The 26210-nt window shown below is 51.7% G+C and overlaps 9 protein-coding genes across 9 annotated transcripts; 4 read left to right on the top strand and 5 right to left on the bottom strand.

Moving 5' to 3' along the window:
* Nucleotides 1-281: 281 nt before the first annotated feature.
* LY79DRAFT_525904 (uncharacterized protein) lies at nucleotides 282-1221 on the bottom strand (the record flags this gene model as incomplete). Its single annotated transcript, XM_060555787.1, has 2 exons — nucleotides 282-940; nucleotides 996-1221. The coding sequence occupies 2 exons, from the start codon at nucleotides 1219-1221 to the stop codon at nucleotides 282-284; spliced, it is 885 nt and encodes a 294-aa protein (XP_060408995.1).
* A 2169-nt stretch (nucleotides 1222-3390) lies between these two features.
* LY79DRAFT_525884 (family 16 glycosyl hydrolase) lies at nucleotides 3391-4966 on the top strand (the record flags this gene model as incomplete). Its single annotated transcript, XM_060555782.1, has 2 exons — nucleotides 3391-4196; nucleotides 4258-4966. 2 exons carry the CDS (start codon nucleotides 3391-3393, stop codon nucleotides 4964-4966), a joined length of 1515 nt encoding a protein of 504 aa, XP_060408994.1.
* A 2214-nt stretch (nucleotides 4967-7180) lies between these two features.
* Nucleotides 7181-8135, top strand: LY79DRAFT_641469 (uncharacterized protein). The gene is made up of 3 exons (XM_060562348.1): nucleotides 7181-7464; nucleotides 7516-7809; nucleotides 7868-8135. The coding sequence occupies exons 1-3, from the start codon at nucleotides 7299-7301 to the stop codon at nucleotides 7987-7989; spliced, it is 582 nt and encodes a 193-aa protein (XP_060408993.1). The 5' UTR covers nucleotides 7181-7298; the 3' UTR covers nucleotides 7990-8135.
* A 1079-nt stretch (nucleotides 8136-9214) lies between these two features.
* On the bottom strand, nucleotides 9215-11438 carry LY79DRAFT_641466 (uncharacterized protein; the record flags this gene model as incomplete). Its single annotated transcript, XM_060562347.1, has 5 exons — nucleotides 11330-11438; nucleotides 11178-11276; nucleotides 10686-11111; nucleotides 9984-10630; nucleotides 9215-9915 (listed from the first exon to the last, which is right to left on the bottom strand). Exons 1-5 carry the CDS (start codon nucleotides 11359-11361, stop codon nucleotides 9215-9217), a joined length of 1905 nt encoding a protein of 634 aa, XP_060408992.1. The 5' UTR covers nucleotides 11362-11438.
* A 1345-nt stretch (nucleotides 11439-12783) lies between these two features.
* LY79DRAFT_568663 (carbamoyl-phosphate synthase subunit L) lies at nucleotides 12784-15447 on the bottom strand. Its single transcript, XM_060558983.1, has 3 exons — nucleotides 13217-15447; nucleotides 13070-13148; nucleotides 12784-13018 (listed from the first exon to the last, which is right to left on the bottom strand). Exons 1-3 carry the CDS (start codon nucleotides 15238-15240, stop codon nucleotides 12956-12958), a joined length of 2166 nt encoding a protein of 721 aa, XP_060408991.1. The 5' UTR covers nucleotides 15241-15447; the 3' UTR covers nucleotides 12784-12955.
* Nucleotides 15448-15728: 281 nt separating this feature from the next.
* Nucleotides 15729-16599, top strand: LY79DRAFT_593950 (pyridoxamine 5'-phosphate oxidase; the record flags this gene model as incomplete). Its single annotated transcript, XM_060561626.1, has 3 exons — nucleotides 15729-15839; nucleotides 15941-16115; nucleotides 16193-16599. The coding sequence occupies 3 exons, from the start codon at nucleotides 15729-15731 to the stop codon at nucleotides 16597-16599; spliced, it is 693 nt and encodes a 230-aa protein (XP_060408990.1).
* An 811-nt stretch (nucleotides 16600-17410) lies between these two features.
* On the bottom strand, nucleotides 17411-18656 carry LY79DRAFT_525887 (methyltransferase domain-containing protein; the record flags this gene model as incomplete). Its single annotated transcript, XM_060555785.1, has 3 exons — nucleotides 17411-17444; nucleotides 17501-17624; nucleotides 17687-18656. 3 exons carry the CDS (start codon nucleotides 18654-18656, stop codon nucleotides 17411-17413), a joined length of 1128 nt encoding a protein of 375 aa, XP_060408989.1.
* Nucleotides 18657-21102: 2446 nt separating this feature from the next.
* Nucleotides 21103-23271, bottom strand: LY79DRAFT_412480 (glutamine synthetase). Its single transcript, XM_060553103.1, has 3 exons — nucleotides 22678-23271; nucleotides 22308-22608; nucleotides 21103-22253 (listed from the first exon to the last, which is right to left on the bottom strand). Exons 1-3 carry the CDS (start codon nucleotides 23105-23107, stop codon nucleotides 21500-21502), a joined length of 1485 nt encoding a protein of 494 aa, XP_060408988.1. The 5' UTR covers nucleotides 23108-23271; the 3' UTR covers nucleotides 21103-21499.
* Nucleotides 23272-24726: 1455 nt separating this feature from the next.
* LY79DRAFT_568646 (uncharacterized protein) lies at nucleotides 24727-26028 on the top strand. The gene has a single exon (XM_060558982.1). The coding sequence runs from the start codon at nucleotides 25148-25150 to the stop codon at nucleotides 25751-25753; it is 606 nt and encodes a 201-aa protein (XP_060408987.1). The 5' UTR covers nucleotides 24727-25147; the 3' UTR covers nucleotides 25754-26028.
* Nucleotides 26029-26210: the final 182 nt, after the last annotated feature.

Raw genomic sequence — 26210 nt, 5'->3', positions numbered from 1 at the left:
TTCTCAAATCTACCAAGGCCGTGGGAATAAACCCGACCTTCTTTGGAAACTTGGGGTTATGTCGGTTGCAGCTTGCTGATCATTCCTTCAGTTGCTTTTACTCCATCAGTGAGCATAAATCAGTTGAGACTTTCATCTTAGTTAGGCGGATAATGTGAACGTAACTCTAACCTCCATCGTCAAAGTCTTTAACCAAGGGCCAGTTGTCTCACATTAGCTAGCTCGCGACATATTATCGATCTAGGTTGGATAGCAACGCTATGTGTAGGCCCCGTGTTTCGTTATAACTTTGCGACACCCTTCTCGAGCTTGCTTTCCGCTGGCTCGTTACCGGCCCACGCCATCCACGCAACTGCAATAATGAACTTGACGCTGCCAGAAATCCAGAGTGCCCCGGGCATGCCAGCCTGACTCCGTTGCAACCAACCACCAATGATGCCACCTAGAATAAGTAGAATCACCGCCAAAACCCTCCTGTTCCTCTTTGGATTTTCCTTCAAGGGCGCGAACAGCTTAGGGTCTGAGAGCAGATCGCAGTAGACACTGGTGAGCACGTTGGTAGGAACCTCATTATAGCCCAATATTCTGCTGGTGACGATTTGTCCACCAAATTGGAAAGCGAGGAGAGCAAGTGGTACCATAACAAGGGGGTCCTCGGAGGTCTTGAACTCTTGGATTGAGTCGGAACCTTGTACGGATGTAGCTCCGAAGCCGGCGATGAGACGAGTCTGGGAAAAGGCGGCAGCGAGGAAGATGAGAGATGCCTGCAGGAGGAACGAGAGCACGAGGGTGCTTCTACGCTTGGGATGGATGTGCCTCGACTTGGAAAAGAAGAAGCATCCAAGCCAAAACGCGGCAATGGAGCTGAGAGACTTGAGCCAAAGGAGTGGCTCGCCGGCCGGAAGGCGGGAGGCGCCAAGGGCCATGAATATGGTGTTGCCTTGTGCAGAATTAGTATCACGTCCGAGTACCCTCGCGTTGAATCGTGAACTGACCTGTTTGCATGCTAACGAAGACCCCGGCGGCATTGACCGCTACGCTGTCGCACAGCCCAGACACGAGACAGCAGGCGAGAACGGGGATATCGGTGTAACGAATGTTGACATCGTCACGCAGCCAATCGACAACAGTCCGCTTTGGTTGAAGATCGTGCGCCTGCGGCGTGTTTACGACATCGGTGCCAGAAGATTCCCCGACTCGAAAGTCATTCGGGGTGCTCATATCGACATTCGTAATAGCGATGGCGAGTCCGTGGATGATGGAGTCAGAAGGAAAGAAGGGGAGAAAAAACAAAACGGATCTAGACCGTTATGTGCATGAAAAATCACTCAGTCCCATTCCATAGCCCTGTCTGGGATTGGCATTGCGTTATTGCATCTGGGCATGTCGTTTGGCCAGTTCACAGGGCGCTTTCTTCAGTACTAGGTAGTACTACTACCTCTCGGGTAAGCGCCCGTCTCATTGAACCCACCGCCGCGTAATCGGAAACGGACTGGTTGCTGTGAGTCACGCTCTGTCTTGGTGAGGTTCGGGGATGATGCGGGCATCAACCCGGATAGATTGCCGAGACTAGTGTTGGCAGTCTATAAGCTCATGCTTAAGTCAACCTCACAAATCGCCATTGACGATGCGGCTGTCCTTCGACAAGAATTGCACAATGCTCGGACTAGACTGAGCACGTGGGACGATGGGTACCAAGTCAGTCAACATATTGGTGTGGCTTGGGCTTAGACCGACCTCGGTTTAGACAAGCCGTTGGCGACTGTGACAAACACGATCACGACAAAGAAAAGAAAAAAGAAAAGGAGAAGAAAAAACTGCGTTCTAGCGGAATCATTTAACAATGTGGGTCTAGGCCGGCCATGACCCGGATATTTGGGCCCGCTATTGGGCCGTACACCCGAAGATTCGCCCTGACAGTGCAGCCTTACTCATCTCACCTCACTCATTTTTTGTCTTCACTTCCTCGTCAGTGTCGCCACGAGGCCACCGGCAGCCTGTCTACTCGCGAAGACATCGCCTCTGTTAGAGAGAGCGAAATGTGGCCAATGTTCGTTTTGCCAAAATACCACCTAGCCGCGACCCATCATTCGTGCGCTACTCATGAGCTGGAGTTTGAGCTTACGGATCTCAATCGCCATTTCTACCGTACTGGCGTGGCGGCACCTCAGCCACCTCGGTTCAGCAAACACGATGTTTCCATTGTCGTATATCTACAGTATCTAACACAACTAACCGAATATTCCCCAGACGCTAGGTTGTGCCTAGGCCGACAGCTTTGATAGCATAACCAAGAAACAAACACTTACTTGTTCGGGGTAAATATTAATGCAAGGGCGGCGGTGTGATTAACAGCCCCTGTTCCACCCGCTCCATTTGTATGGTCGCGAAGGGGAGAATGACACCAATAGCCATGTTATGTACCGATTTAAAGATGGATAAAAACAAAAACAAATTCAAATAATGATGATCTACTGCAAAACACGTTTATGAACTCGTGTGCCATGTCCGATTTGTTCGATTCCTTTCTCCTCCAACAATAAGGACTTTGCCCCTGGGGCCGAGAAACAATCTCGGGATCACCATCAGAGTTTCCCGGTCGGTCGCTTAACAACGGTCAATAATCTCTGGCGGTGCCACCGCGAACCGGACCCTGGGCTACTGCACTCATCTGGTTCGACCGATAGTTGAGACGCTAATCCTGGTTGGCTCGGGTGCGGAAACGCTGCCCGTTGCAGGTGCAACTCCAAGAACCCAAAAGAGGAGCAAGAGACATTGGCACCCCCTTAAATCACCATGCTGCTTGCCGCGATGCTAGCATACCCTGGCACGTCTTGCCTCTGTCTCTCCGCCTCACACAGATTGAGACGAGATCGCCTCCTATCGTTACTCTCCATTGCCCCCCTCCCCCAATTGTAACTCAACGGGCCCTCCGTGCTTCCATTAGGGGAATATCGGCCCCGGTGTTCATCCTGATGTGTCCACGTTCCTTTTCAAATCGGCTCCTGAACCCCCACCAACGCCATTTCTCCCCGGTCTCGACGCTCGCTTGAAAGTCTCTCCTTTGACTCTCTGTTCCACACCAACACCACAGCGGATTTGTCTGCCATACTGCTGTTTCTAACACTCTTTCGCCGCTAACTACGGGCACACTCTCTCTGCCTCTCACTCCCGTCACTCATTTCGTCCATTTCATGCTGCCCGGCGCGCCGTGTTTTGTCGATCATCTTTACTTGCGATACTAGACGTATTGCTTCTTAAACCAATTTTCGCGCATCCATCACCTATTCCGACTGATAGGCGGCATCTCGATTTCAAGCGCAAATCCTGCTCTTCAACCCTCCATCACTCTACTGTACGTGCGATTACTGCAATTCAAATTTGACAGCCATGCTGTCGCAATACGCTCTTTCGGCCGTGGCGCTGCTGGCATCGTTTGCCCGGCCCGCACTCGCACAAGTCTCAACCAAGTGCAACCCGATGAACGCAACTTGTCCTGCCGACCCGGCTTTCGGTATGGACTACAGCTTCAACTTCAACTCCACGCCGTCGAGCGACGCCTGGGAGACGACCGTCGGCCCCGTGAAGTACACTGCCGCGAATGGTGCTGAATTCACAATCAGCAAGCAGGGCGACTCTCCAACGATTCGAACCAAGTTCTACTTCTTTTGGGGCCGCACCGAGATCCATATGAGGGCAGCCAAGGGCAAAGGTATTGTGAGCTCCATGATGTGGCTTAGCGATACGCTGGATGAGGTCGATTGGGAGTTTCTTGGTATCAGGAATGATGCACTGAGCAACTACTTTGGCAAGGGTGTCGAGGACTTCAACAACGGCGGTGAGCATCCGGTGACAGGAAGTATTCACGATGATTTCCACAATTATACCTGCGTCTGGACAAAGGAGAAGCTCGAGTGGTGGATCAATGGAAACAACGTGCGGACTCTTCTCCCGAAGGACGCCAACAACTCCATGGCTTATCCCCAGACACCCATGCGCCTGAGTCTCGGCATCTGGGCGGGTGGTGACCCTCGCATGGCCAAAGGGACCCAGGAGTGGGCTGGAGGCGAAACCGACTACGCTGCCGGTCCTTACACTATGTACGTCAAGTCTGCGCAAGTGACTGACTACAGCTCTGGAAAGGAATACTCTTTCGGGGATAAGTCAGGCTCGTGGGAGAGCATCAAGATTGCCGAGTAAGTCGCGTTCAACACACTAGGATATGCTGCAGCGTACCATACTGACATCTTTCACAAGGGGTAACTCGACTGTCAAAGAAGCGCTTCTGGCGGAACCTAGCAAGTCCGTCGGCGAAAAGTTTGACGCACTTAGCCCGACCGCCAAGACCGCCGTGTACGCAGGGGGTGTCGGCGTGGGTTGCGCCCTCATCGCCTTCGGTCTTTTTTACATCATCCGCCAGCGTAGGCGCGGTGCTGCCGAAGCACGACTTGCTGCCGAAAAGGCCGAAAGCGAGCGCCTTGAGCTCGAAGGTTTCCACAAACGCGGTGTTGATCCCGATTCTTTCGCTGGATCAACAGGCACCGAGTACAATGCCGCAGAGTTCAGCAAGAGCGGAATGGCACAAGGGAACGCCTACAGCGTCCCCGCCACCCAGGAGAAGGATGTTTGGGATTCTGCCCCGGCGGCCGCTGGCGCGGCTTCACCGGGTGCGTACAGCGACGCACCCAACGGTCGGGGACCAGTGCCATCTCCGTTGCAAATGCAGAGCCCCGGCATGCCACCTTCGGGCCCTCTTCCAATGGCTCCGAGCCGCAGCACCTCTCAAGGTGGATATTCCAGACTCGGATCGCCTGACAGTCCACACAGCCCTCCGCCCATGAGTCCGCCCTCGCAAGGATACAGCAACTATGGCTCTAACAATCAGCAGGGCTATAGCAATGGCGGCTATGCGGGCGCGAACCAGGGACACTGGAACAATGGAGGCTCTCAGGGCGGCTTCCGGTGATGCCTCATGCGTCATCTTCGTGACCCCCTAATACTTCTTCCCATCAACATACTTGCGCCCTCTTTCGGTTTTTATTTGTCAGTATGCATGAACACCTGAGCGATTTCCCATTCTCGCCTTATCCGAATCACTTCGAAGCAAACAAGAGAAGCCCCCGTCGACAGATATGTTTCCTTTAGCTTGCCGCTGCCGAGATATCCTAAAGCGTAGTCTGAACTATGATAAGGCTTTTACGAGTTTCAATATATGTATGGCCTATTTGGCCCTCTGCCCGCCTCATGTATCTGTCAGGTGTACGCACCTAATTGCCGGCTTTTTCCGGATGGTAATGGCACGCTCCAATAGCTGCCGCCGGGTTGTCCGCGCGATTATGGTTTGCTCAAGATGCCTGTGCGTGAACCGGTTCGTACGTCGAGTGCACGCGACGAGCCTCTGGCATAAGCAACCGAACTTCAACGTGGCAAGTCGGACATTGTTTCGAAACCGGTCAAAGGCATAAGCGTTCGTGATGTGATATTGGCATAGTATTAGGCAATGTGACGAACGCCTCCCGACCTCGAAAATTGGCCAAAAGGGACATCCAGGCTATCCCCAGAAGCCAGAACATCGGTGCAACAGTATGCTCGAGCTCCAAACCAATGAAAGGTGGTGAATGATGCGATAATGTGATCCCCTTGCTCAGCAACTCCCAATGCTGACGAGGCGAACCAAGGTTTGCTCATGTTTTTACACACATTTTTCGGTCGCATTGCCGCTCCAACCTTTCAGTGCGGTTGGTTCGTGCTGACGGTTGAGGGGCCAAATCACAATGCAAACCGTAGCATAAGGCTATTGAGCCTCTGTGCGACGCATCTGCAGGGAAAATGGCATGCGCAGGACCTTAATTTCGGGGGACGAACTGCCATTTGGTCATCGGCCTTCAACGTTTGTTTAGCTGTTCGGAACAGCTGTGATGAAACTTGAATACGGTATGATGCCTATTCATCCTGCGGATCTCATGGAATACCTGTGAATCTAGACGGCGATGCAAGTCTCGACATCCTGTCGCTTTGATCCCATAGAAATAAACCATCTGCGCAAACATTCTTGAACCACACAGGACATGTTGTCGGTATATTCATCTTGGCCTTCTCTGTTACCCAGGCTGGATTGTCGTCATATGTATGGCAGTGCGGCGACCTCATGTAAAGTGCCTAAAATGGCTTGAATGACGCCATACTTTTAAGTGGCGGTCAATTCAGAGTCTTCGCAATCATCCTCTTGGGGGTTTGAAGAAAGAAGAAAAAAAAAGAAAAAAAAAGGTCCGATCTCACTCACGGACAGGTGCCCATGCGCTTCATTCGAACCAACTCAAGCTGTTTATTGAAATATTTCCCCATTATCGAGGTACCGAACCTCTATCTGACTGTTAAAGCTTTCAAGCTCAAGATCAATGCCCTTGTCGCATCCACATTACTAGCCAGTTGAGCAGCAAGGGGGTTCATAGGCAATACTAGCACCCAAGCAACCATAATCAATACACTAATTAGGACTTATCCGCCCTATCAAACGCTCTACTGTCATATTTCCAGTCAATTTCGCATATATTCTGGAAAAAGTTAGCACAGCATGAAGCTGTCCCTTCAACTGTTGAAAACCAAATACCAGGATTTAGGCTTTTGCCTGGTAACCTTGCATTGTACTTCGTCCCATTTCGGAAAACCTGCAAAGCTGCCAAGGATGTTGTTCCAGCTTGCCGATTCCAAAGCAGGCAGTCGGGTCACTTTCTCAGGCTAGGGCGGAAGTTTATAATTTGTTTGATTGTGAAGGTTGCAACCATCTTCAAGCAGCCCATGCATCAGGGTTGAAGCGTTCGTACAGCGGCTACGAACCCTTGTAAAAACATAATCTTCACCAGAAAACGGTCGTATTACTGCATTGCTTACACTTCTGTTTCCGCATAGAGAATATGGCCCGACTTTGGCTAGGAATATGCGCATTTCATAGGTGGCAGCTACCAGGTTTATGCCTATCTAGCAATGCCTTCAAAGTATCAACCAGGTTTGAACGGTATCAACTTGGGCTGTACTGGGCGCAATGCGAACAACCAGCACATCGATCTTATCGATGAGTGCAGCTGCACCAAGAGGATGTCCTGGAGTTTGACAGTTGATCGACTATAAAGAATGCGTCTCCTGCCCACGATAATCGCATTATTCTCTCCATCAAACAGACAATCAAGCAATCAAGCAATCAAGCAACCTCATCCCTTCGAGTTCAAGATACCCTTCCGATTTCACCCATCTTCCATCTTTAAATCATATCCGCACTCGCAATCTTACACACAATCAAAATGCTTTATTCAAAGATCCTTATGGCCGCCATTACTGGCATGTCTTGTGTGGCAGCCATGCCAGCTGATCCCCCCAAAGATGTTGAAGTCTTCCGCCGAGGCGATTGCCGCGATGACCGAGATGACCTCTACTGTGGCCGGAGCGTCACTGAGTTTACTAAATACGGTGCGTTCTTGTTCACATGGTTGTAGTTAAACCAACTGACGATGGTCCCAGATTCGAACAACAGGCTCTGCTACAATGACGGAACGAACAGGCTTTTCTGTGCCATTCGCGAGCAGCAGCAACTGGCCTATGAGCTTCTCCGGGAGTGGCAGAGAATTCAGTTGTGTGGACTGAACCAGTACTATGGCTTCAGAGAACGGCGCTGCGAGTGTTACCGCCGCCGCGATGGGGACAGAGACCGCTGCGACCGTGACGACGACTTTGGCCGTGATAACCACGACCCTAACTGCAAGGGTGATGACATTGCCTTCTGCGCCGCAAGCGAGTATCTGATCATTACCTATGGTAAAGCGGACGCCCTCTCATGTATCCAAAAAGAATAATTTGGCTAACCATGCGACAGACCGTAACAACCTTCTTTGCGACAGAAACACAGGCAATTACGTCTTCTGTGCCAGCAGAGACCGCGGTGCTGCCCGTGATAAGGCCGAAGACCACTTCCGTGGTCGTCGTAACAAGCAGTAGATCTAGACAGTTGTACTCATTGATGGATATAATGTGTAATTTCTCGGATGCAAGTGTCGGAAATTAGAGTCTGGAAGGGCTTTTGAAGTTGTGGCGGGCATACTGGCCTATTGACTGATCAGTTGATTTGTCTGCTTTTGTCGAGTGCTTATTGAGATTCTTGTTTATTAAGAAGTAATAATAAGAGAGATCGTATGTTTGTCAATTAAAGCCCCCCTAATGGTTGATTATAACTGTTAAGTCTCCTTGAGAAAAAAACAAAAAAAACAAAGTCAAGTTATAAACGTGGTAGAACCATTATATTGCAAACCTTCTTGAATTCCACTCTAATACCATTTCGGCCGCTGTAAAATCATGGGATTGACAAGTCTTTCCTCCGCGATAGATATCTAGGGCCCTCGTTATTAACTATTGGGAAGTTGCTAAAAGCATGGTATAAAGACAGTATGCTGAAAATTAGTCATAAGTGTAAGCATGTGATTTGTTTCTTAGTACGATTTGTTAGAGACGTGCTGGCAATAGACATAGAGGTGGCGTCATTGAGACCTGATAATCCTCCTGTTTACATGGTCGCAATATCGTCCTGAAGTCTTAATTGTTCTGACGATAGGTTTCTCCCGGGCGGCCAGTGGCGCCGGCAGTTAATCTGACCATACTGGTTGGCTCTAAGCTATACATGATCAGTCAACAGCTAGGTCTCCCAAACCTATCTCCGAATAATCGATCATTGTTAAAACAACGTGTATTTACTTGAAGAAAAAGCACCATTCTTGTGAAAGAACGAATTGGAAATCTGGTGCAGCTAATTTCGGGATGGCGACCTGCAGCGTGTCAAAGCCTCATGAGATGTAGGGGGCGGCATCATATAAGATGACTCTCAGGCATACGCTATACTTGCAAACATAGACAGGAGAAACCTCATGCCAACTAATTGAATAACGCTCTCGAAATCCGGCTTATTGCCTACTTGAACTTGGTAATCTTACCACTATTCGCTACGATCCCGCTATCACCTATGTTTCATCCAAAATCGTTGGCAACAGTTTTGATGCTTGCAGATAGCCTGACCAAACCCAAGGAAACACATGTTGCGCTGTGAGTGGCTCAAACATCCGCACATGTTTTTAGTAGTACTTGCACAGCGGGACTCCTATGGCTGGAGGGCTTAAGTGAGGACTGGCAGGCGCTGCCACCTTCGGACCTGGGAGAAAGTTGCAGCCTGCAGCTATCTAGACCCAGCCTCCACGTTCTCGACCATCTCAAAGCTATACAGCTGTGGAGGACGCTCATTCCCTCTCCTTAAGATGTACCGGTTGAACCACCAGGGCAAAACTTCCTTCAGTTGAAAGGAGGCGTGTCGTCGCGTCGGGACCGAGAAGACTTCATCCAACTCCTCGAGCGAGCGCTGTTTGGTTTCCGGGAGGAAGAGAAATATGGCGACCAGGCACACGATGTTTAGCCCCGCGAACAGGCTGAACAATCCCTGTGGCTTTAGAGCTTGAATTAAAGGAGGAGTTGTCAGGCCAACAATGACGGCCCAGAAGTTGTTAGTTGCCACGGCCCAGGACATTCCGACTTCGCGATGTGAAAGGGGGAAGACCTCGGACGAGTAGACAAATGCGCAAGGGCCCTCTCCTGGACCGTAAAAGAAGGCAAAGAGGTAGATGAACATTGCGATCAGACCTAGGTGGGCTGGGTTGCTTTGTGGGATAAAGAACGCTATGCCAGCGCCAAGCAATGTCCAACTCATGTTGGGAAACGTGGCGAGCAGTAAAGTTCTTCTGCCCCAAATGTCGATGGTGTATAGCGCAGGGATCGCGAAAACAAACATGGCCATGCCAAAACCCCAAGAAGCTAGGAGGGCAACTTTGTTACTCGCTCCAGCTTGCTCGAAGAGAGTAGATGAGTAAAAGGCCATTAGGTTAACTATGAAAAATAGTCAGTGTCTATCACTTCTGAAATATATCTTCAAAGAAGATTGGGAAATGACCCACCGCCGCAAAACTGTTGAGCGGCCATGATGATGCCTGACGCTTGAGCCGCGCGTCGGTTGCGCGAGACTGTAGCTAGCTCGATGCACCGTGTGAAGAAGTTGCCCTTGGAAAATCCCGTTGTTGCGATGATGCTTTTCTCCATCTCCAATAGTGAGTGTATGTAATACAAATCCCGAGCAGCGAGGAGACGGTGTCGTCTTAGTCTGAGAAGGGACCGATGAGCTTTCGCGTATCTGCCTTTTTTCAACAACCATCGTGGTGACTCTGGCGTAAAGTAAATCCCAATCAAAAGGGGGACCGCAGGAATCATAGCGGAACCTAGTTGCAGCCTCCATGCGATGTCCCCGAAGTCGACAACGGCCAAATTCGCTGTAAACCCCAGCATGATACCGAAGGCGACAAATAATTGCCAAGACATGACAAGCGCACCACGGATGCTGGCAGGAGAGTTTTCGGCCGAAAAGACTGGTACTGTAACCTCCATCAACCCCATTCCCATTCCAAGGAAAATTCTGCAGGCCAAGATTTGAGGCCAGCTTTGGCATAGAGCTTGGCCAATAGGGCCAATAAGACCAAAAATGGCGCCGATGAAGATGGTGCCTCGACGACCCATCCAGTTGTTGACGGGGTCTGATAGCCAACAGGCACTATGGTTACGCGGTTAGCTAGCCCTAGCCATGAGACTGCCCGGTAGTAACGCACATGATGCAGATGGCCATATAAGGCGCACTGTTAATTGCTCCGATGATCCATGAGTTCCTTTCACAGGTTCCAGCAGTGAGACAAGCTTCTCCTCTGTCCGAGATGCCGAAAACCTGAGGGTAAGACAAGTTGGCACCGTTAGAGCCCGTTTGATCCCATCCCTGAACCGCCGCGCTGATAGAGTTCATGACGATTGTGAAGTAGAGTGCTTTGGGATGTCTCCACCGGTGCTCAACTTCCTCCACCAAAACAGACTTGTCGTCTTCAGTTAGTTCAGGTATTTCATTGTAGGCTGTCGGATTCTGGGCTGCCAGGGCTCCCTTCTTGAAGTATTCGGCGTCTGCTTCCAACCCATATTTGTTGGCAAACTCTTCGGCGTCAGTTATCAGTTTGGCTTTAGGAATTCCTGCTAGGGGGTTCCTGAGTCTATAAGTTAACAAAGTCAGTGACAATGAGCTCTTCATAGAAGTTGACGAGTAATTTGCAGCTTACTCTCCTGTATCAGTTTGGCTGCTAGACGATGGACCTAGATGAGGAGCATCCCTGTGAACGACTTCGACGGCGTTGAAGGATGTCTTGTCGCCTTTCGAGCTATTGTGATCCATTAGCTGAGATGGCATGTTCAAGGGAGGCGGTTTACTTACCCTTCTAGGTTGTTGATTGAAGAAGTTGACATTGTCCCGTATCTCTCAGACGCCAATGGTGCGTCTGGTCTAGGTCAGAAAGTTGAAGGGTGACCTCGATCAATGTAATTGCCCGCTCTGTGTGGCTCTTGGTGTACAAGAAAGCCATGAAGATGGGATGTGGCCATTGATATACTATCCACTCAAATCAGTACTGGTGGCCTGGGGCAGGGACCCCATGGGGAAACGTCAGACACCGTTAAGCTCAAAAGTCTAATGGCTGTCGCCATGAAATTTACTCTCAAGGTTGAATAAAGCAATGCTTTGGCATATGCAAGATATGTAAGACTTCCAAGGTCCCCAAGACCAACACCTAGGACCCCAAAAAGGTGTGTGGCGCGGGAACCGAGAGTACCAAGTTTCATCACTTTCTCTACGCTTTCAAGCAATTTGTACCCTACATAGAACCTACACATTGCTTGCGGAGCTATTATAGATCGTTCAACAACAAAACATTTTGTTGAAACGCAATCTGCTGATAGTCGGGCCCAACCTACGAGGCATATTGCCAGGGATTAATTCTTGTTTGAGATCAATCGAGTTCCCCTTGCAGAGAACGGTGTCAAAGGCCCCGGTACTTCGATGGTGCGCATGTAACTCCAATTTTGCATCCCGTTCTACCGGTCTTGGTTACTTTTGTAGCAATTCGGTGATCTGATATATACTCATAGGCATACACCCCAGACGGAAACGGAAGCTTCCATGCGGACCACGCCACAGTCGCCTACTTCAGGCGTTTCCTTCACCACCTCGTATCGAGTATGTATCTTGCAAACTTTGCTTAAGCTCTGCGGAGATCAGATGAACCCGGAGAGCTCACCAAACTGGCGTCTTTGCCATCTCCGATGCGCCACAACCCAAATAGAATTTCTGATGTGGACGCGTTTGACGATTTGTGGCGCTATGCATTGAAGCAGTAGAAGTTTTTACTTCAATCTCTTCACTCTCCCAACTTTGAGACGGCGGAAATATGTCGTTGAGTGTAGCAAGGTATGACCTGTTGGGCAGCAAACTCAACCCAAAATGACCATGACAGAGCATAGTGCAACGGCATTGTACTTTACAGCCTACCTGCAGGAAAAAGGAGAAGAAGGTGTTTCGCTGTAAATTCTGTAGTCGGCGACCACGATAGGATCTTTCCTATAGAACGCGTGTCCAAAGCGACCTTACAGACATCCCTATGGGTCATCTTCTTCTGGAGTCTACCGTCAAGAGCACTGGAAGCTACTACCTTGCGCGATTAAGAGTATTCCCTCTAGGTTTTGGGTAGGTCTGAAGTCTCCTTTGGGCTCAGTTTTGCCTGCTTCAAAGACATAGTTAACTTAAGCGGACGTGTGCAACTCGGATACATGCTTCGCTTGAAGGGTTTGTAATACTGGATTGAAGAAGCTGTGAGAGTACCTCGAATAGAAGGCTAATGGAGGAGATGAGAATAATAATAGACATTTGCAATGTATTGGTATGCTCTTTGTGATCAGAATCGCCGAAATAAAATGCTTGTTAGACGCCATAATTATAACTATTCGCTAGAGGAACGCGGATGCGATGTCTTTGACACCCAGAGATACAAAATCTGCTCGCCTCAATTCATGACTCCTCGCCAGCTTCCTCTTCAAATAGCACCAAAACAGTTCCAGCCTTGCAGATATCCTATGTCATTGTTAGTGACAGGGATCAATGAGGAGAGACCTGATGACTTACGCCTTCATTATGCGCTAGCTTCTTGATTACGCCGCTTTGTGGTGATCGAATGACCGTTTCCATCTTCATGGACTCGATGCTGTATGCTTAGATCAGTCACTGAGCACCACAGTCTATCAGAAACTACGATTTTCAGGCTGTACTCACACGACCAATGGGGCACCCTTAGCCACTGTCTGTCCCTCCTCCACTTCATTCTTCAGAATCTTGCATGGCATAGGCGCTACCACTGACGCGGTTGCCTCCTTCAAGCCAAGGGCCTTTTCGAACCAACTTGGTGGCAGCAGAGAGAGTTCTGTCTTGATTCCGTGTTGGAACACTACGATCTTCATATCTTGCTCGTTCCGTGTATTCTGGACGACTGTAGACTCGAGGCGCTCATTTGGGAAGAATGTCGTCAATGCGGTTGTTGACGACGAGTTTGCAAGGGATTTGCTGGCAAGATTTTTGATCTCATGTGTCTCCTCTCCATTCCTCGACACGCGGGCATCGAAGAGCTGGTTGGACTTTTGTGTAATACTCACCTCTACCACCTCTCCTTCTTTCTCGCTGTAGGAGTCAAGGACCTTGAAGGCGAACTTCCGCTCGCTCAACGTGCTGGCCTCGCCGAACCCCAGGCTGCCCCCATGAGGAGCATCATGAACCAGTTGAGGAGACAGCGAACCGAGAGCGGCCTGTATAAATACTTCGCTGTGGATGGGTCGCGGCTTGAAAAGTTCCTCTTTCCACTTCTCGATGAAACCCGTCTCGACGTCTCCCTTGATGAAAGCGGGAGACCGACACAGCCTTTTTAAGAACTCAATGTTGGTGCTGAGACCAACGACTTCGTACTCCCGAAGGGCCAATTCCATCCTACGAATGGCAGTCTCTCTGTCTTTACCACGAACGATCAACTTTGCAATCATGCCGTCGTAAGCCTCCGAGACAGTGTCGCCTTGGACGAAGCCAGCATCGATGCGAATATCTCCGTTAATGTGTGGGGTGGTAAGGTGGACCAACTTGCCCGAGTCAGGCATGAATCCCTTCTCGGGGCTCTCAGCATAGATACGGGCCTCGATGGCTGCTCCATGTTGCTTGATGTTATGCACGATCTCTTCCTGGGTCAACGGCAGCTTTTCACCAGCGGCGACGCGGAACTGCCACTCGACCAGATCGGTACCCGTCACCATCTCGCTCACGGGGTGCTCGACCTGCAGACGAGTGTTCATCTCCATAAAGTAGAAATCGCCGGTGTCCTTGTCGAGAATGAACTCGACGGTACCGGCACCAACGTAGTTGACGGCCAAGGCTGCCTTTCTCGCCTTCTCCCAGAGATCAGAGCGTGTCTCATCGTCCAGGTCCGGCGCCGGCGACTCCTCAAGAATCTTCTGGTGACGCCTCTGTATGCTGCAGTCACGCTCACCGAGAGCCACGCAGTTGCCCAGCTTGTCGGCGAAGACCTGCACCTCGACGTGGCGCGGCCGGACGATGTACTTCTCTACCAGCATCACCTCCCCATCCTCGCCAAATGAGGCGCGAGCTTCGGCGCGAGCACTGCGGAGCTGGGCGGCGAACTCGTCCTCCATCATGACGATGCGCATGCCCTTTCCACCACCTCCCTTGACACTTTTCAAGAGCACAGGGAACTTGATGTTCTTGGCATGCTGCAGCAGTTGCTCCTCCCCTTGCTCAGAGCCGTGGTATCCCGGCACGCATGGTACACCGGCAGCAGTCATAATTTCCTTGCTTCGTGCCTTATCACCCATGTCGGCCATGGCTTGCGCTGGCGGTCCGACAAAGACGATGCCCTCCTTCTCGCACCTCTCGGCGAATTTGGAGTTCTCAGATAGGAAGCCATATCCAGGGTGAAGGGCCTGAATTCCGTGCTTCTTGGCTAGCGAGATGATGCGCTCACCGTCGAGGTAGGCTCTCGCGTCTCCCAACGCCAGGGAGTGCGGGGAACACGCGGCATGCTGGCTGGCGCTGTCGGGATCTGTGTACAGAGTTGTCGTCCTGATGCCCAGCCTGCTGGCAGTCTTGTGAATTCGCAGAGCAATCTCGCCGCGGTTGGCGATCAACAAAGAGGTAATTGGGGTGATTTGACTCGAGGCTGACACTGACTGACCGGCGGCAGTGGAGAGGAGACGAGGGAGGGGTCGGACAAGCCGGTGCTTCACCTTCATTGAACGCATGATGTCTGGACTAAAGCCGAAGGGTTGGATCGTCGTACACTGGAATAGTCAATTGAGACGTTACACCGTGGTAGAAGAACGATTGGGGAGTGGATGATGGAGGAGGAAAGTCTAGAGCTGCGACTAATCGTTAAACCGAGGTCTCGAGGAGCTGTGCTTTCGGCTTGTCGCGCTCTCTCTTGTCATGAGGTGCATTGCCGACAATAGCCGTAGCTGCGAGAAGCCGCTGAAAGGCGACGGCGATGGCTACCTTCAGCAGTTATACCTGATAAGATAAGGATTAGAATAGAGGGCCGTGAGTAGCACCTGCCCAGGCAAGTGAATTACGTCATCCTGCAACACCGAGCGATTCTGCCCGCATTAGTCAGCGTGAGACAAGGCCCTGTCTGCCCATCTTTCCTCTAGCCCAGCCGATCCGGGAGCTGGTTGGGAGAAGCTCGTGATAACTGAGCGATATCCCCAACTTACGAGACACCACCGAGTTCGACATGGAACAACAAGTCCCCCTCAATTACCAGGCTTCGGCCGGCGATACAAACAAACAGGTCACCACGACGCTTCCGCAGGAGGTTGTTCAATGCCTAGAGAATGCTCGATTCGTAAGCTTTGCACTCTTCCCTATACTCCGTAACAACCTTCTGTCCGCGTATTGTCGAGAGCTCTGTTGTACTGACTGGGGCGACTTTCCATCACCTAATAGCTCCATCTTGCGACATGTACCGACAACATCCCGAACGTCTCCCTCATGAATTATACTTACATACCGTCATCCAACTTCTCGTCCGGCCCAGTCATCGTCATGACCACCAATCCCGCTTCCAGAAAGACGCATAACCTTCTCTCAAATCCCAATGTCTCTTTGCTGGTTCACGACTGTAAAATATCCACACCCCTCACAAAAAAAAAAAAAAGATCTAGAAAGATGCCTAGGCTTACTGACGAGTCCGTGTAGGGTCTTCCCACCGCCCTCCAACTTCCGGCCGACGTCCCTCCGGCGGCAGTCCCGGCCCCGAGCACCGTTCTAGCCTTGCTTCGCTTCTCCTGAACCTGAACACCACTGCTGTGTCTAGCATCAGCGCCACCATCAACGGCACTGCTAGTCTGGTGAATAACGGATCGGACGAAGAAAAGTTCTATCGCGAGGCACATCTCGAGAACAACACCTTTGACGAGGGTCAGAGCTTCAATCCCAGCGTGCAGGCAGAGGATGGTGGCAGAGGGTGCTTCATAGCCGGGGAGGAGGTGCGTGTTATCGTGGTAAAGATCAAGGATATCAGAATCAGTGATTGGAAGGGCGCGGTGCGGGATTACGTTCTGGCGGAGGAAACAGCTGTTCCTCAGCTTAACGGCGTACGGTAGGGTAAATTTTCAAGACACGACTGCAATGCCGTTCGTGTACTGTCCGTGACAGCAATGAACAGGCCGGCGTGTGCGACTTTTCTCGACGGTACATTTTGGCACACGAGACTGGAAGGGGTGCTTCGTGTAGGCATCGGAACCATGTTGAAGATGTCCTAACTTGCTACGGCATCACGTTCCATGGACGCTGAAGGCTTTTTACTCAGCTGACGCGTAAGATCTCCTGCAATCTGAAGGTGTCAGGGACAGAAGGGCCGAAAAAACAATGTATGGGTCGGGACCCTATGCCCGAGAAGTGATTAACCTTTGGGGCCACAATTAGGGGTGTTAGGATATGGGCGTTAGCTTCTTCAACGGGCGAGTTGCATTCTCACAGCCAACGTGCGGCGTTGATAGCAAGGAGAGTGACTGTCGCGACAGGTACTACTGAGTATAAAGTGAAACGGACTAGGGATCAAGGCCCCTCGAGCTGTTCTGCAGTGGGATTTGACGTTTGGTAAGTTGTGTTTTGAACTTAGACTGTCCAATTCGTTCTTCATTAGGCACAGGGTGCCTGGTCAAGGAGCACGGAGGATTGGAACCCGGCCGATTGCGACAGAAGGTGTTGGAGGGTGGCATCCCACCAAGTCAAACTGCTTGTTGAGGTTGGGGTACCGAGATGGTCTTTATGACAGAGTCAGTAGTTGACGGAGGGGTTGTTGATGATAGCTTCACAGAACTTGAGCTTATGAGACTTGGTTACTTTTATTGCATGTTCTTATGGTCCAGGGGTCTGTCCATGCAAAAATAGTGAAATTGCTTTGACATCGCCTTATTGCATTGGTTTTTTGGCTGTTACAAACGACCTATTTGGTTTTAGTTGTCGGTTTCAAATGGTGGATTAACCCTGTAGGGAACTCACACTTTGCCGTATAACTCGTTTTTCATGTCACGCGTCTCTTTATGGACTCTCTGTAAGAGATCTCGGATACTCTTCTCATCCCAGCCGCCTTTGGCAAACACAGCCAGCGAGTAGTTCTCCAGGCCTGTCGACAGTTAGGAGGCAAAGCCCAAACACGGAGCAATGTGAATATAGAGATAACCCTACCGTATTCCAGCATATGAGCGAACTGGGCCCCTTTCCTAACCATCTTCTCGTCATGGCCTACGGCTTGTATGGGCACCAGGTCCGACCAACGTCCCACCTTTTCGAAACCGACATCTGTCAGAATGGCGGGGATCTTTGGGATAGGATCAAAGTCGACTCCTGCGATGGCCGCCATCTCTGCTAACTGCACCTCGAACTCGAGACACGCCGTCATCGAGCCGTGGTCTTTCTCTTTCCCCATCGGCGCGGTGGGCTCATCGCTGCTGTTGCCAACAAGGTCAAAGAACCTCGTTCTCACCTCGGAGAACTCGATCTGCCCTCCGGGCTTCAGGTGCTCGTAGGTCTGCAGGAACAGTGCCCTCCAGTCCGGCACGCCACCGCCGACGAGATTCCGCACGTGTACGAAATCGAGACTGTCCCTCTCCCGGGCCCAGTCGTTTGTAACGTCTTCCACTTCGAAGACGACATTGGGTGGGACCGTCGTGGGCAGCAGTGCGGCGGAGATGTCGATGCCCATGATGTTGGCCAAGGGGTACTGCTCGCCCATTTCAATGGCCCAATTGCCCGTACCCGTGCCAATGTCGAGGATGCTCAGGGGCTGGTCCTTGGGAAGCTTTGTCGCAGTCAGGCTGCCTTCGAGGCATAGCTTGAATAGCTGGTGTTGAATTTCCAAGCGTGCACGCTCAGATTCGTCGTTGGGCATGAGTAGGCGACCAGATCCGTGGTACGTGTGACCGTAGGCGCGGATGGGAGGTAGCTCATCGACCGAGACAGAGCTGAAGTCCGAGCCAGCGTCCGAGGTGTCGCAGCCATCGTCATGGTCCACCGCTTTAGCCTCGGTTGCTCGAGAGTGTCTCCTCCGGTCCTTGTGGTCTCCCCGGTCCCTCATTACACCGGTCCTATCGGCCCTCCGTCGACCACTATCGCCGACGCCCGGGTCTCCGGTCGCGGCACCAACGTCTTCGCCCATGGAGAAATACTCTTCGATATTTCTAGATTGAGGATGACGCGATATCCTCTCTCCCTATGAATTAGTTGGTGGTTTCCCTTTGATGGATCCGTCTTAGTTGTGTCTCGGTACCGCTTCACCCCCTTTTCGTATCTTGACCTCTTTCAATGCTACTACATACGGAGCAGTGTGCTCCACGAGGGCCGTCCCTGCACTGCTTGGCTCTCCAGTGGAGGGCGAGTCTTGGGCTTGCCACGCGCGATGCTGCTTGATGGGGGGGAAAAAACAACAACAACCGAAAACCACTTAAAGAAGCAACAGGAAGAAAACACAACTATTAGATACCACAACCTCTATATGCAAAGGGGGGCGGGGGGTTGCGTACGAATAACGTCGAAGACTTGGAAAATGGTTGGCGAAGCGTTATGTACCCCAGCCCTTCGAGAAATCGACGATGGACCGAATGAGAGCCACCAAAAAAACTATGACAAGGAGAGCCCGTTGGCTTCTTCGGCGTGGACAAAGGACGTTGGCAGGCCAAAAGGGGCCAGGCATACGCAATGCAACAAGACCGGACGGGAAAGGTTAATTTGACTTGAACCGGGGAGGGGGGGGCTGAAGAGGAAATTTGATTTTTCCGCGGGAGCTGGGGACTTGCACTTGGAATTTTGGGACTAGGGACTGTATCTGGATGGAACCTCTATGTCTTGTGCCTTTTTGTTGCTGGCTCTGCCGAGAGAATCTGCCACTCCAGGTCAGAGCATTTGCCTGCAGGTAATAGAAAGAGGAGCATGGGGGGGGGGGCGGGGTGCAGTCGACGGTCGACGGTGCCGGCCGTGAATGGGCCTTTGAGAACGTGGCTCATGCCGGCCGGGCCCATTTGAAAACATGAAGAACTCGAGAAGGAAATAACGAAATCGAGGCCCCTCTCTGTCCGCCCCCCACCCCAGAAAAGATCTGCTCGTGTAGGGAAGGTCTGGGGCTTGTTGGGCAGGATGGGAGAAACAAACAGGGTTAGCCATGTTGGCGAGGTAGTCGACCACAGAGCAAGGCAATGATATTCAGGGCAAGCAACGGTTCCATAATAGGACACGCAAAGAAGAACTGTTGCCATTTGGAATCAAGCGGGGGGCTGGCCAAATCGACTTGAATAAATAAATATCATCTCAGAAATTGTCTTTCCTCACTCTGTCTTCTCCCTTCCCTTTCTCTCCCGCACTCAAATGACACATGTGTGCCATGTTCCTTTCTTTTGTTGTCAGCCAAGGATTTGAGTGCTGCCTTGCTCCAACCGCCCAGGGCCAACCGGAGGCTAGCTCAACCTGGTATACACTTCACCGCGTCATTCTCTTTCCCCCTGGTCACATTGATTTATCACCTCAACATATGTCTCAGCGGTCGGAATACCGGCAGTGCCCTGACGTTTGAGTGTTAATCTCTTTCGGCGCGGGATGTAACTTTTGGTCAGCAGCACGCACACGTTCCCCTGCAGAACAATTTTCTTGGCATGAAGGGATGGTCTGAGGGGAAGATTTCCATGTAGCCCTCTCTTGGGACTTTCAAGTACCAGCCATGCCTTTATGTGTGTGTATAGAGTGCCTCACTCTGCATACGAGACTATTTCCCTCTGTGACTTGTGTAGGAATGCTGGCCCAGCATCGTAGACAAACCACGAGGAGTGTACTGCGGTGACTGCGTTCTTTGAAGAAGAAGAAGAATAAGGTGGTATGCATCGACCGCCACAAAGGCATCTATCGGTGGCTGCTCCCGCGCTCCCTGATGGACAACCGACAGACCACGGCAGGGCATGGGCAACTTGCTTACCTCGGAGCCCCAACACGCCCAGGGTGCCACGCTATGTTTGCTTGTCAAATGGAGCTCGTGGCGTCGCACTTGTATCCAACCCTGGTCCCGCAGCGAACTGACGCCCGCCGGTTCTTGCTTCCGAAGAACCAGCCCGGCACATGAAATGAAAACTGACGAGATGAAATATTCGCTCAGACTGTCTGTGGCCCAAAGGCCTCCGCCACGTTGTTCGAAAAAAGGCTTACTGACTCGTTCACAAATCTAGGATAAGAGGATCTCGTCGAGCGATCGTGACGGATTCCGAGCTCAGCTTCCATCATCCCTGGGTCGTCTGCCTTCCCCTTCTTGCAGCGCCTTGAAAGGTACATGTAGCCAGCGAGACCAACGCAAATGAGGCTCTCTTGGCTCATGTCTCCAGTTGTTACTGGCATTCTTCACCGACATACTTGCAAGCCTTATTCTTGGCTATGGTGGGTCAATCGAAGGAACATGGTCAATCACAGAAGCCAATAAGGTCACTGCGTCCATCCCGGCGTTGTACAAGCAAGAAGCGCATCTTCGTCACAAGCTCCCGGCGCTCGACGCTAGGATTGGATCAACAGATTCGTTCACGCGCATAGGGCCTGCAACTGCTTCCTCCCGATCACAAGAGGCGCATCTAATACGACCAAGCAAGCTTGTCGCCAGCATTGTCGCATGCCGCCCGTCAAAAACCTTGCTACGTTTGCTCCTGCACCGGGCAGAAGCAAATGACACGACGGTGTTACATATATCGACACTTTGGTATTTGGAGAGGGTATCTAAATGAATAGTATAACTCGGGACAAGGTTAGGTGGCACATGCGTATAGCCGAAATATGGTAAGGTTCTTGACTCGAGTTACCGGTCGTTTTCGTGGCGGGGTTGTTTCCGGGCTGCATTACGCAGGCGGCCCGACACCGTCTTCCCCGGAGGAGCCCGACATGCGATGAGAATACTCAGGATCCAGGCAACGATAGAAGGGATGAGTCGCGCAGACCCCCGGCCTTCAGACCGTCTCAATGTATCGCTTGACCTCCCTACGCAGGATGTGTTAGCAATTTTGTTTTACACTCAGGCAAGGGGCTTAATGTTGATACGCACCAATCCGTTACAGCTTCATCCCAAAGCCGGATCTCATGATCTCTTGTTCCGCTGAAATGATCGACAAAATCATCTCCAAAGACTTCTCTAGCGACACTCTCTTTCCGCTTGAACCGATCGTTTGCTTCACGCAAACTCTTTGCGAGCCTGATACCCTTATCACTGCTACCGCCGACATCTTGGCCCTTGCCCAAAGGCGGAACAGGAATTTCCAGCTTCTTCTCAACGCCTCGCCAGCCAAGAGCAAGGATTGCTGCCAGTACAAAAGACGGGTTTGTGTCAGCGCCGGGAACGCGGACCTCGAAACGGGTTGCGCCTGGTTTCGATGTAGGAGGAGCAATGAGGCGAATCGATGCGGCCCTATGCTCCAAGCCCCACGAGACCGTCACGGGTGCCCAGAAGTTCTCAACCAGACGTTTGTATGAGTTCACCGTAGGAGCCAATAGAGGCATAACATCAGGGAGACCCTCGAGAAGGCCAGCCAAGAAATGGCGGCCCATGTCTGAAAGTCCAGCAACATCCGGATAGGGAGGATTCTCGTCCTTCGTCTCCCGCGCAAAGAGGTTCTTGCCCTCCTTGTCGACGATGGAAACGTGCATATGACCGCTATTTCCAGGCAATCCTTGCTTTGGTTTGGCCATGAAGCAAGGGGTGATACCATATTTTGTCGCGACCGACTTGACAACGTACCTGCAAACGGCAAAGGTTAGCTCGGCAAAGGCGACCGTGATTCGGCCAACTTACTTGAACAAGCTAGCCCTGTCGGCCATTTGTTGAATCTCTCCAAACTCGAGGGCCGCCTCGAAGACACCTGGGCCGCTCTCGGTGTGCCAGCCCTCGATGTCACACTTGAACTGGGAGCATGTCTCAAAGATGTCATAAAAGTAGTCGTTGTTATGAACGGTCCTCGTTAAGCTGTAGCCAAACATACCCTCGGTAAGGGATGGCAAAGCTTGTGGGGGGTTCTCTTGCAAATATCCGGCCGTGGAGCTCGTGGCTTCGGCAGAGCGAGCAGGTGCCTTGAACTGATAGAACTCGTACTCGGCTGGAAATAGGGAGCGCCATTAGCTTCGTTCATTGCGGGGGCATTCGCATGATGTCTTGGTAAGCTCACCTCCGGCCATGGCACCGTAGCCCTTCGTCTGTAACTTTTCCAAGGCTGTTTTCAACAAGCCGCGAGGGCACGCGCAGATGGGCTTCTGGGTATCCGGGTCATAGAAGCTGACCAAGAAGAAGGGCACGTTGTTCTCCCACGGAATGCGACGAAAGCTAGAGAGGTCGGGAATGGCTATCAGGTCATGATAGCCGTTGTCGGCGTTGCTGATTTTGAGTTCCTTGATGTATGTCAAGTCGTGCATGTCCCATCCGAAGATTACGGAACAGAAGCCGAAACCAGACTTGGCGACTGACAGGAATTTGCTCTTGGACACGAGCTTGCCGCGCAACATGCCGTCGACGTCGATGCCGGCCAACTTTACCTTGGTATCATCCTTGAGAAGCTCCGGGAGCGACTCGATGGTAACAATCTCGTTGGACGGGGCCATGGCGGGAAACGGGGGTTGTCAATTGACTTTGGGCAGCGGCGGTTTGGATGAAAGCTCGTGGTTTGAGGTGTGGTCGCAAAGCGTAGCGTGCAACGGGAAAGCACGAGATCGATCTCTGGTTTTCTTTTCTTCTTCTTTTCTCTCTACTCCTGCAGTTCGAGGATGTTGAAAAAGAATGGAAAAGAAGAAGATAAGGGTTTGTTCAGTAAGGACAAGAAGTTGGCGGGGTGTGTGAGGGAGAGAGGAAGAGAGAGAGCGCGCGCGCGCGTGTGAGAGCAAAGCGATACGAGACAAGAAGCCGAACCAGAATAGATCGTGGGGCTCGGACGATGCACGGCGGGGGAACGCTGGAACTCAGAGGGAAGGAATGCAGAGAGCGACGGACATTAGGTTCCTACCTAGGTAGTGTACAACAGTACCCCCGTATGGCAGCCCACCCCGGAATTTGTCCAGCCCGGCTCAGTTCCTTATCACTTACTGTGTACGTAGGTAGGTGAGCCTACCTACCGGTAGTATTGCCGTCCTGAGGCGAAGTGGTTCTACCGTAGACACTCGCGTGATTGGGACAAAGCTAAGGAGCCCGCTAACGGCAAGGAGTATCGCGGGCCGCTGTAAGGAGTATAGTGTGCTGGCAAAAACAGGGATCTGTACATATCTATTTTCTTACGTAATGGTTGTATTACTACTAACGGCGGGCTGGCTACCGTATCCTCTCAGCAGATTCGTACAGCGCACAGACCACTCACCAGGTCGATTTCGGAAGGCGGTCAGTCAGCCTAGCCACCCACCCACCCATCTAACCCTAACCCTTGCCACCAAACTTGCTGCTGACGTTGACTAACCCCTGCATTTGCCACTTCTAGATCCCTGTTTCTGCCAGCCCGCTAGCCCCTATCCAGCAGCCCCTGGTCAGTGCGGTGTACGAATCTACTGAGAGGATACGGTAGTGGGAAACAGAGGGAAAGGATGACCGCCTTCTATGTTAGGACTAGTGTCGCCGATATCTACTAGCTGTTATAGGATATTTGCTAGCTATATTTGGCTAGCGGGCTTCCTAGCTTTGTCCCAATCTCGCGAGTGTCTACGGTAGCTTGATTTCAAGGAAACCCCCCGTGCGTGCAGCAAGCTGGATGCGGGAGCGCCGATAAGGGAGCGCGCGGCCAATGGAATGGTGCGATTTGAGAATTTGGGAGATCTGGAGTGACGCGCTGGATGACATATAGCCGGAAGCGAGTTTGCTGGGGAATGAACGCATGACTTAGCTCAGTACCTAGGTACCTTGAAGCGAACAAGATAGGTACCTAGGTAGGTAGGGCGTGTACACCATATTCGTATGTCTTTCTTGACCTTTCTTGCATTCGTAGCCCCTCCCCTCCGATTTTGGAACTGACAACTCTCGCATGTTGGTCACTGGCCATTGGCTGTATCTGTATCGGTGGGAAAGCTGTACTGGCTGCTGCCCATGCACGTATTGGTTCATCCTTTCTCTTGGGGGGTAGAGCGGGTCATCACGACCTCTGCCACGGCAGTCGCCCATAGTTCCGACAGGGTTGGTGGTGCTTTTCTAAGGCATTCTGAGCCTCGGTAGGTAGGTCAGGTAGGTACGGGTACGTATACTAGTCTCACGGATGGGATGCTGCGTCGTCACCCGTTGAATTGCAGAGGCTACCTAGCACCCTACCTTGGTAGCGTAGCATCATCGTGTGACCTCCCCAGCCTTTGGATACCTAATGAGGAAGTAGTGTACTGTCAGAATGTCTTGTCCATGTTGCCTCTTTGCCACATTTGTCGTCTCCATCTGTCTCCTTCACTCTCTCTTCCTTTTCGACGTCCCTCGTCGATGTCCATCACAATACGCCACGGCTGCAGCGCCGACTGCGACTCTCGAAATGCTCCCGTACTCGTACTTCGCCGCCGCCATATTCAGATCCTCCACGACGATTTAGCCGCCGGCGGGGGGTGTAATATCATCCTGAATCCTACGAGGTTCATGATGGGAATTGCCCTCTTTACCCCTTGTCGTGTGCAATATGTTTGCTGATGGTACCTCCAGCTCGTCTGCCATGTCGCACCAAGCGCGGCACATATCTTGCACTGTCAAGCCTGACCGCGACAACCTTACTCGAGTGCATGCTCATCTTCATCTCCATTTTAGTCTTTCTTGCCGCGCTTTTGCATTCGCTTGCAACCCTCTTTGCCGCTGGTGTCTCCTCAACTGGCGTTGACATTGCAGCCGCCCCTCATCGACTCGGGGACCCTTCGGCGCGGTCCCGGACCGCGGTGTGCATGAATGCGTGTTACAATCCACGAATGACAAGTTTGCGAATCGTAATGGGTTGTCCGGTCCGTCCGGACTCGAACACCACATGCTCGTTTCCCATTCACCGTCGCCTGCCCATGACGATGGGAACCAAGCGGGGGCGGAGGGGCTCGAGCAGACCGCCTCGGGCTATAGTGCCCAAACTTTTGTACGGCTCTTCTTCATTCCACTGCAATTCGGCTGGTCACTTTGGCACTTTCGGCACTGTCACATACGGTCTTTGGTTAACCCTGCTTGCTTTCCATTGTTTTATCCAGGCGTGCGAGGTTAGGTACCTGATAGGATTCTTACTGGCGACTTTTGTCTGCTCAATTGAGCAAATCTGAGCCTGTCGCTTTCTGCCTTTGCCGTACTGCATGCACTTCCTAGCCCGAAGCCTTTGCCGCTTGCAATTCGCTGTCATTGGCCTGGCACCGCTCTATCAATTACCCCGTTATCCTGGCAGCTCTTTGCGCAAACCCATGCACAAAGGGTCTTACCGACTGGCCACATTCAACGTCCATTGAGGTTGGTTTCTTTATTTTTGGATGTGATAAGCTGTTGCCGGTCATGCGCCCATGGGTGCTCGGCTCAGCGCATCTGGCATCCCTCCATCTCATAGTGGTGCCTCGCCCCCCCTTAGCAGATGTATTACGGAGGGGTTGGCTCCTGATCTTGGGCCTCCATCATGTCACAGCCAGACCCCGCTGATAAGAGATAACGCGACATCGGACGTGCGCCCGTCGACGCGTTTAAGTGCTGTCTTGGGAATCACCCCCTACCTTATCGAGTACACGCAAGTGA

This window comes from Colletotrichum navitas (genome assembly GCF_030913465.1).
Source record: "Colletotrichum navitas strain CBS 125086 chromosome Unknown LY79scaffold_93, whole genome shotgun sequence".
Classification (NCBI taxonomy): Eukaryota; Fungi; Ascomycota; class Sordariomycetes; order Glomerellales; family Glomerellaceae; genus Colletotrichum; species Colletotrichum navitas.
This window is presented reverse-complemented; position numbering and strand designations above follow the sequence as displayed.

Excerpts from the sequence above, each read along its gene's own strand:
- LY79DRAFT_568646 (XM_060558982.1), top strand. The coding sequence starts at position 25,148 with ATGGTACCTCCAGCTCGTCTGCCATGTCGCACCAAGCGCGGCACATAT.
- LY79DRAFT_568663 (XM_060558983.1), bottom strand. The coding sequence starts at position 15,240 with ATGCGTTCAATGAAGGTGAAGCACCGGCTTGTCCGACCCCTCCCTCGT. Across the intron at positions 13,149-13,216 it reads AAGGGTGCCCCATTGGTCGT|CATCGAGTCCATGAAGATGG; the intron begins GTGAGTACAGCC and ends CTAAGCATACAG. Across the intron at positions 13,019-13,069 it reads AGCTAGCGCATAATGAAGGC|GATATCTGCAAGGCTGGAAC; the intron begins GTAAGTCATCAG and ends ACAATGACATAG.
- LY79DRAFT_641469 (XM_060562348.1), top strand. The coding sequence starts at position 7,299 with ATGCTTTATTCAAAGATCCTTATGGCCGCCATTACTGGCATGTCTTGT. Across the intron at positions 7,465-7,515 it reads CACTGAGTTTACTAAATACG|ATTCGAACAACAGGCTCTGC; the intron begins GTGCGTTCTTGT and ends CGATGGTCCCAG. Across the intron at positions 7,810-7,867 it reads GTATCTGATCATTACCTATG|ACCGTAACAACCTTCTTTGC; the intron begins GTAAAGCGGACG and ends ACCATGCGACAG.
- LY79DRAFT_412480 (XM_060553103.1), bottom strand. The coding sequence starts at position 23,107 with ATGGCCCCGTCCAACGAGATTGTTACCATCGAGTCGCTCCCGGAGCTT. Across the intron at positions 22,609-22,677 it reads CTACGGTGCCATGGCCGGAG|CCGAGTACGAGTTCTATCAG; the intron begins GTGAGCTTACCA and ends CCCTATTTCCAG. Across the intron at positions 22,254-22,307 it reads GACAGGGCTAGCTTGTTCAA|GTACGTTGTCAAGTCGGTCG; the intron begins GTAAGTTGGCCG and ends TGCCGTTTGCAG.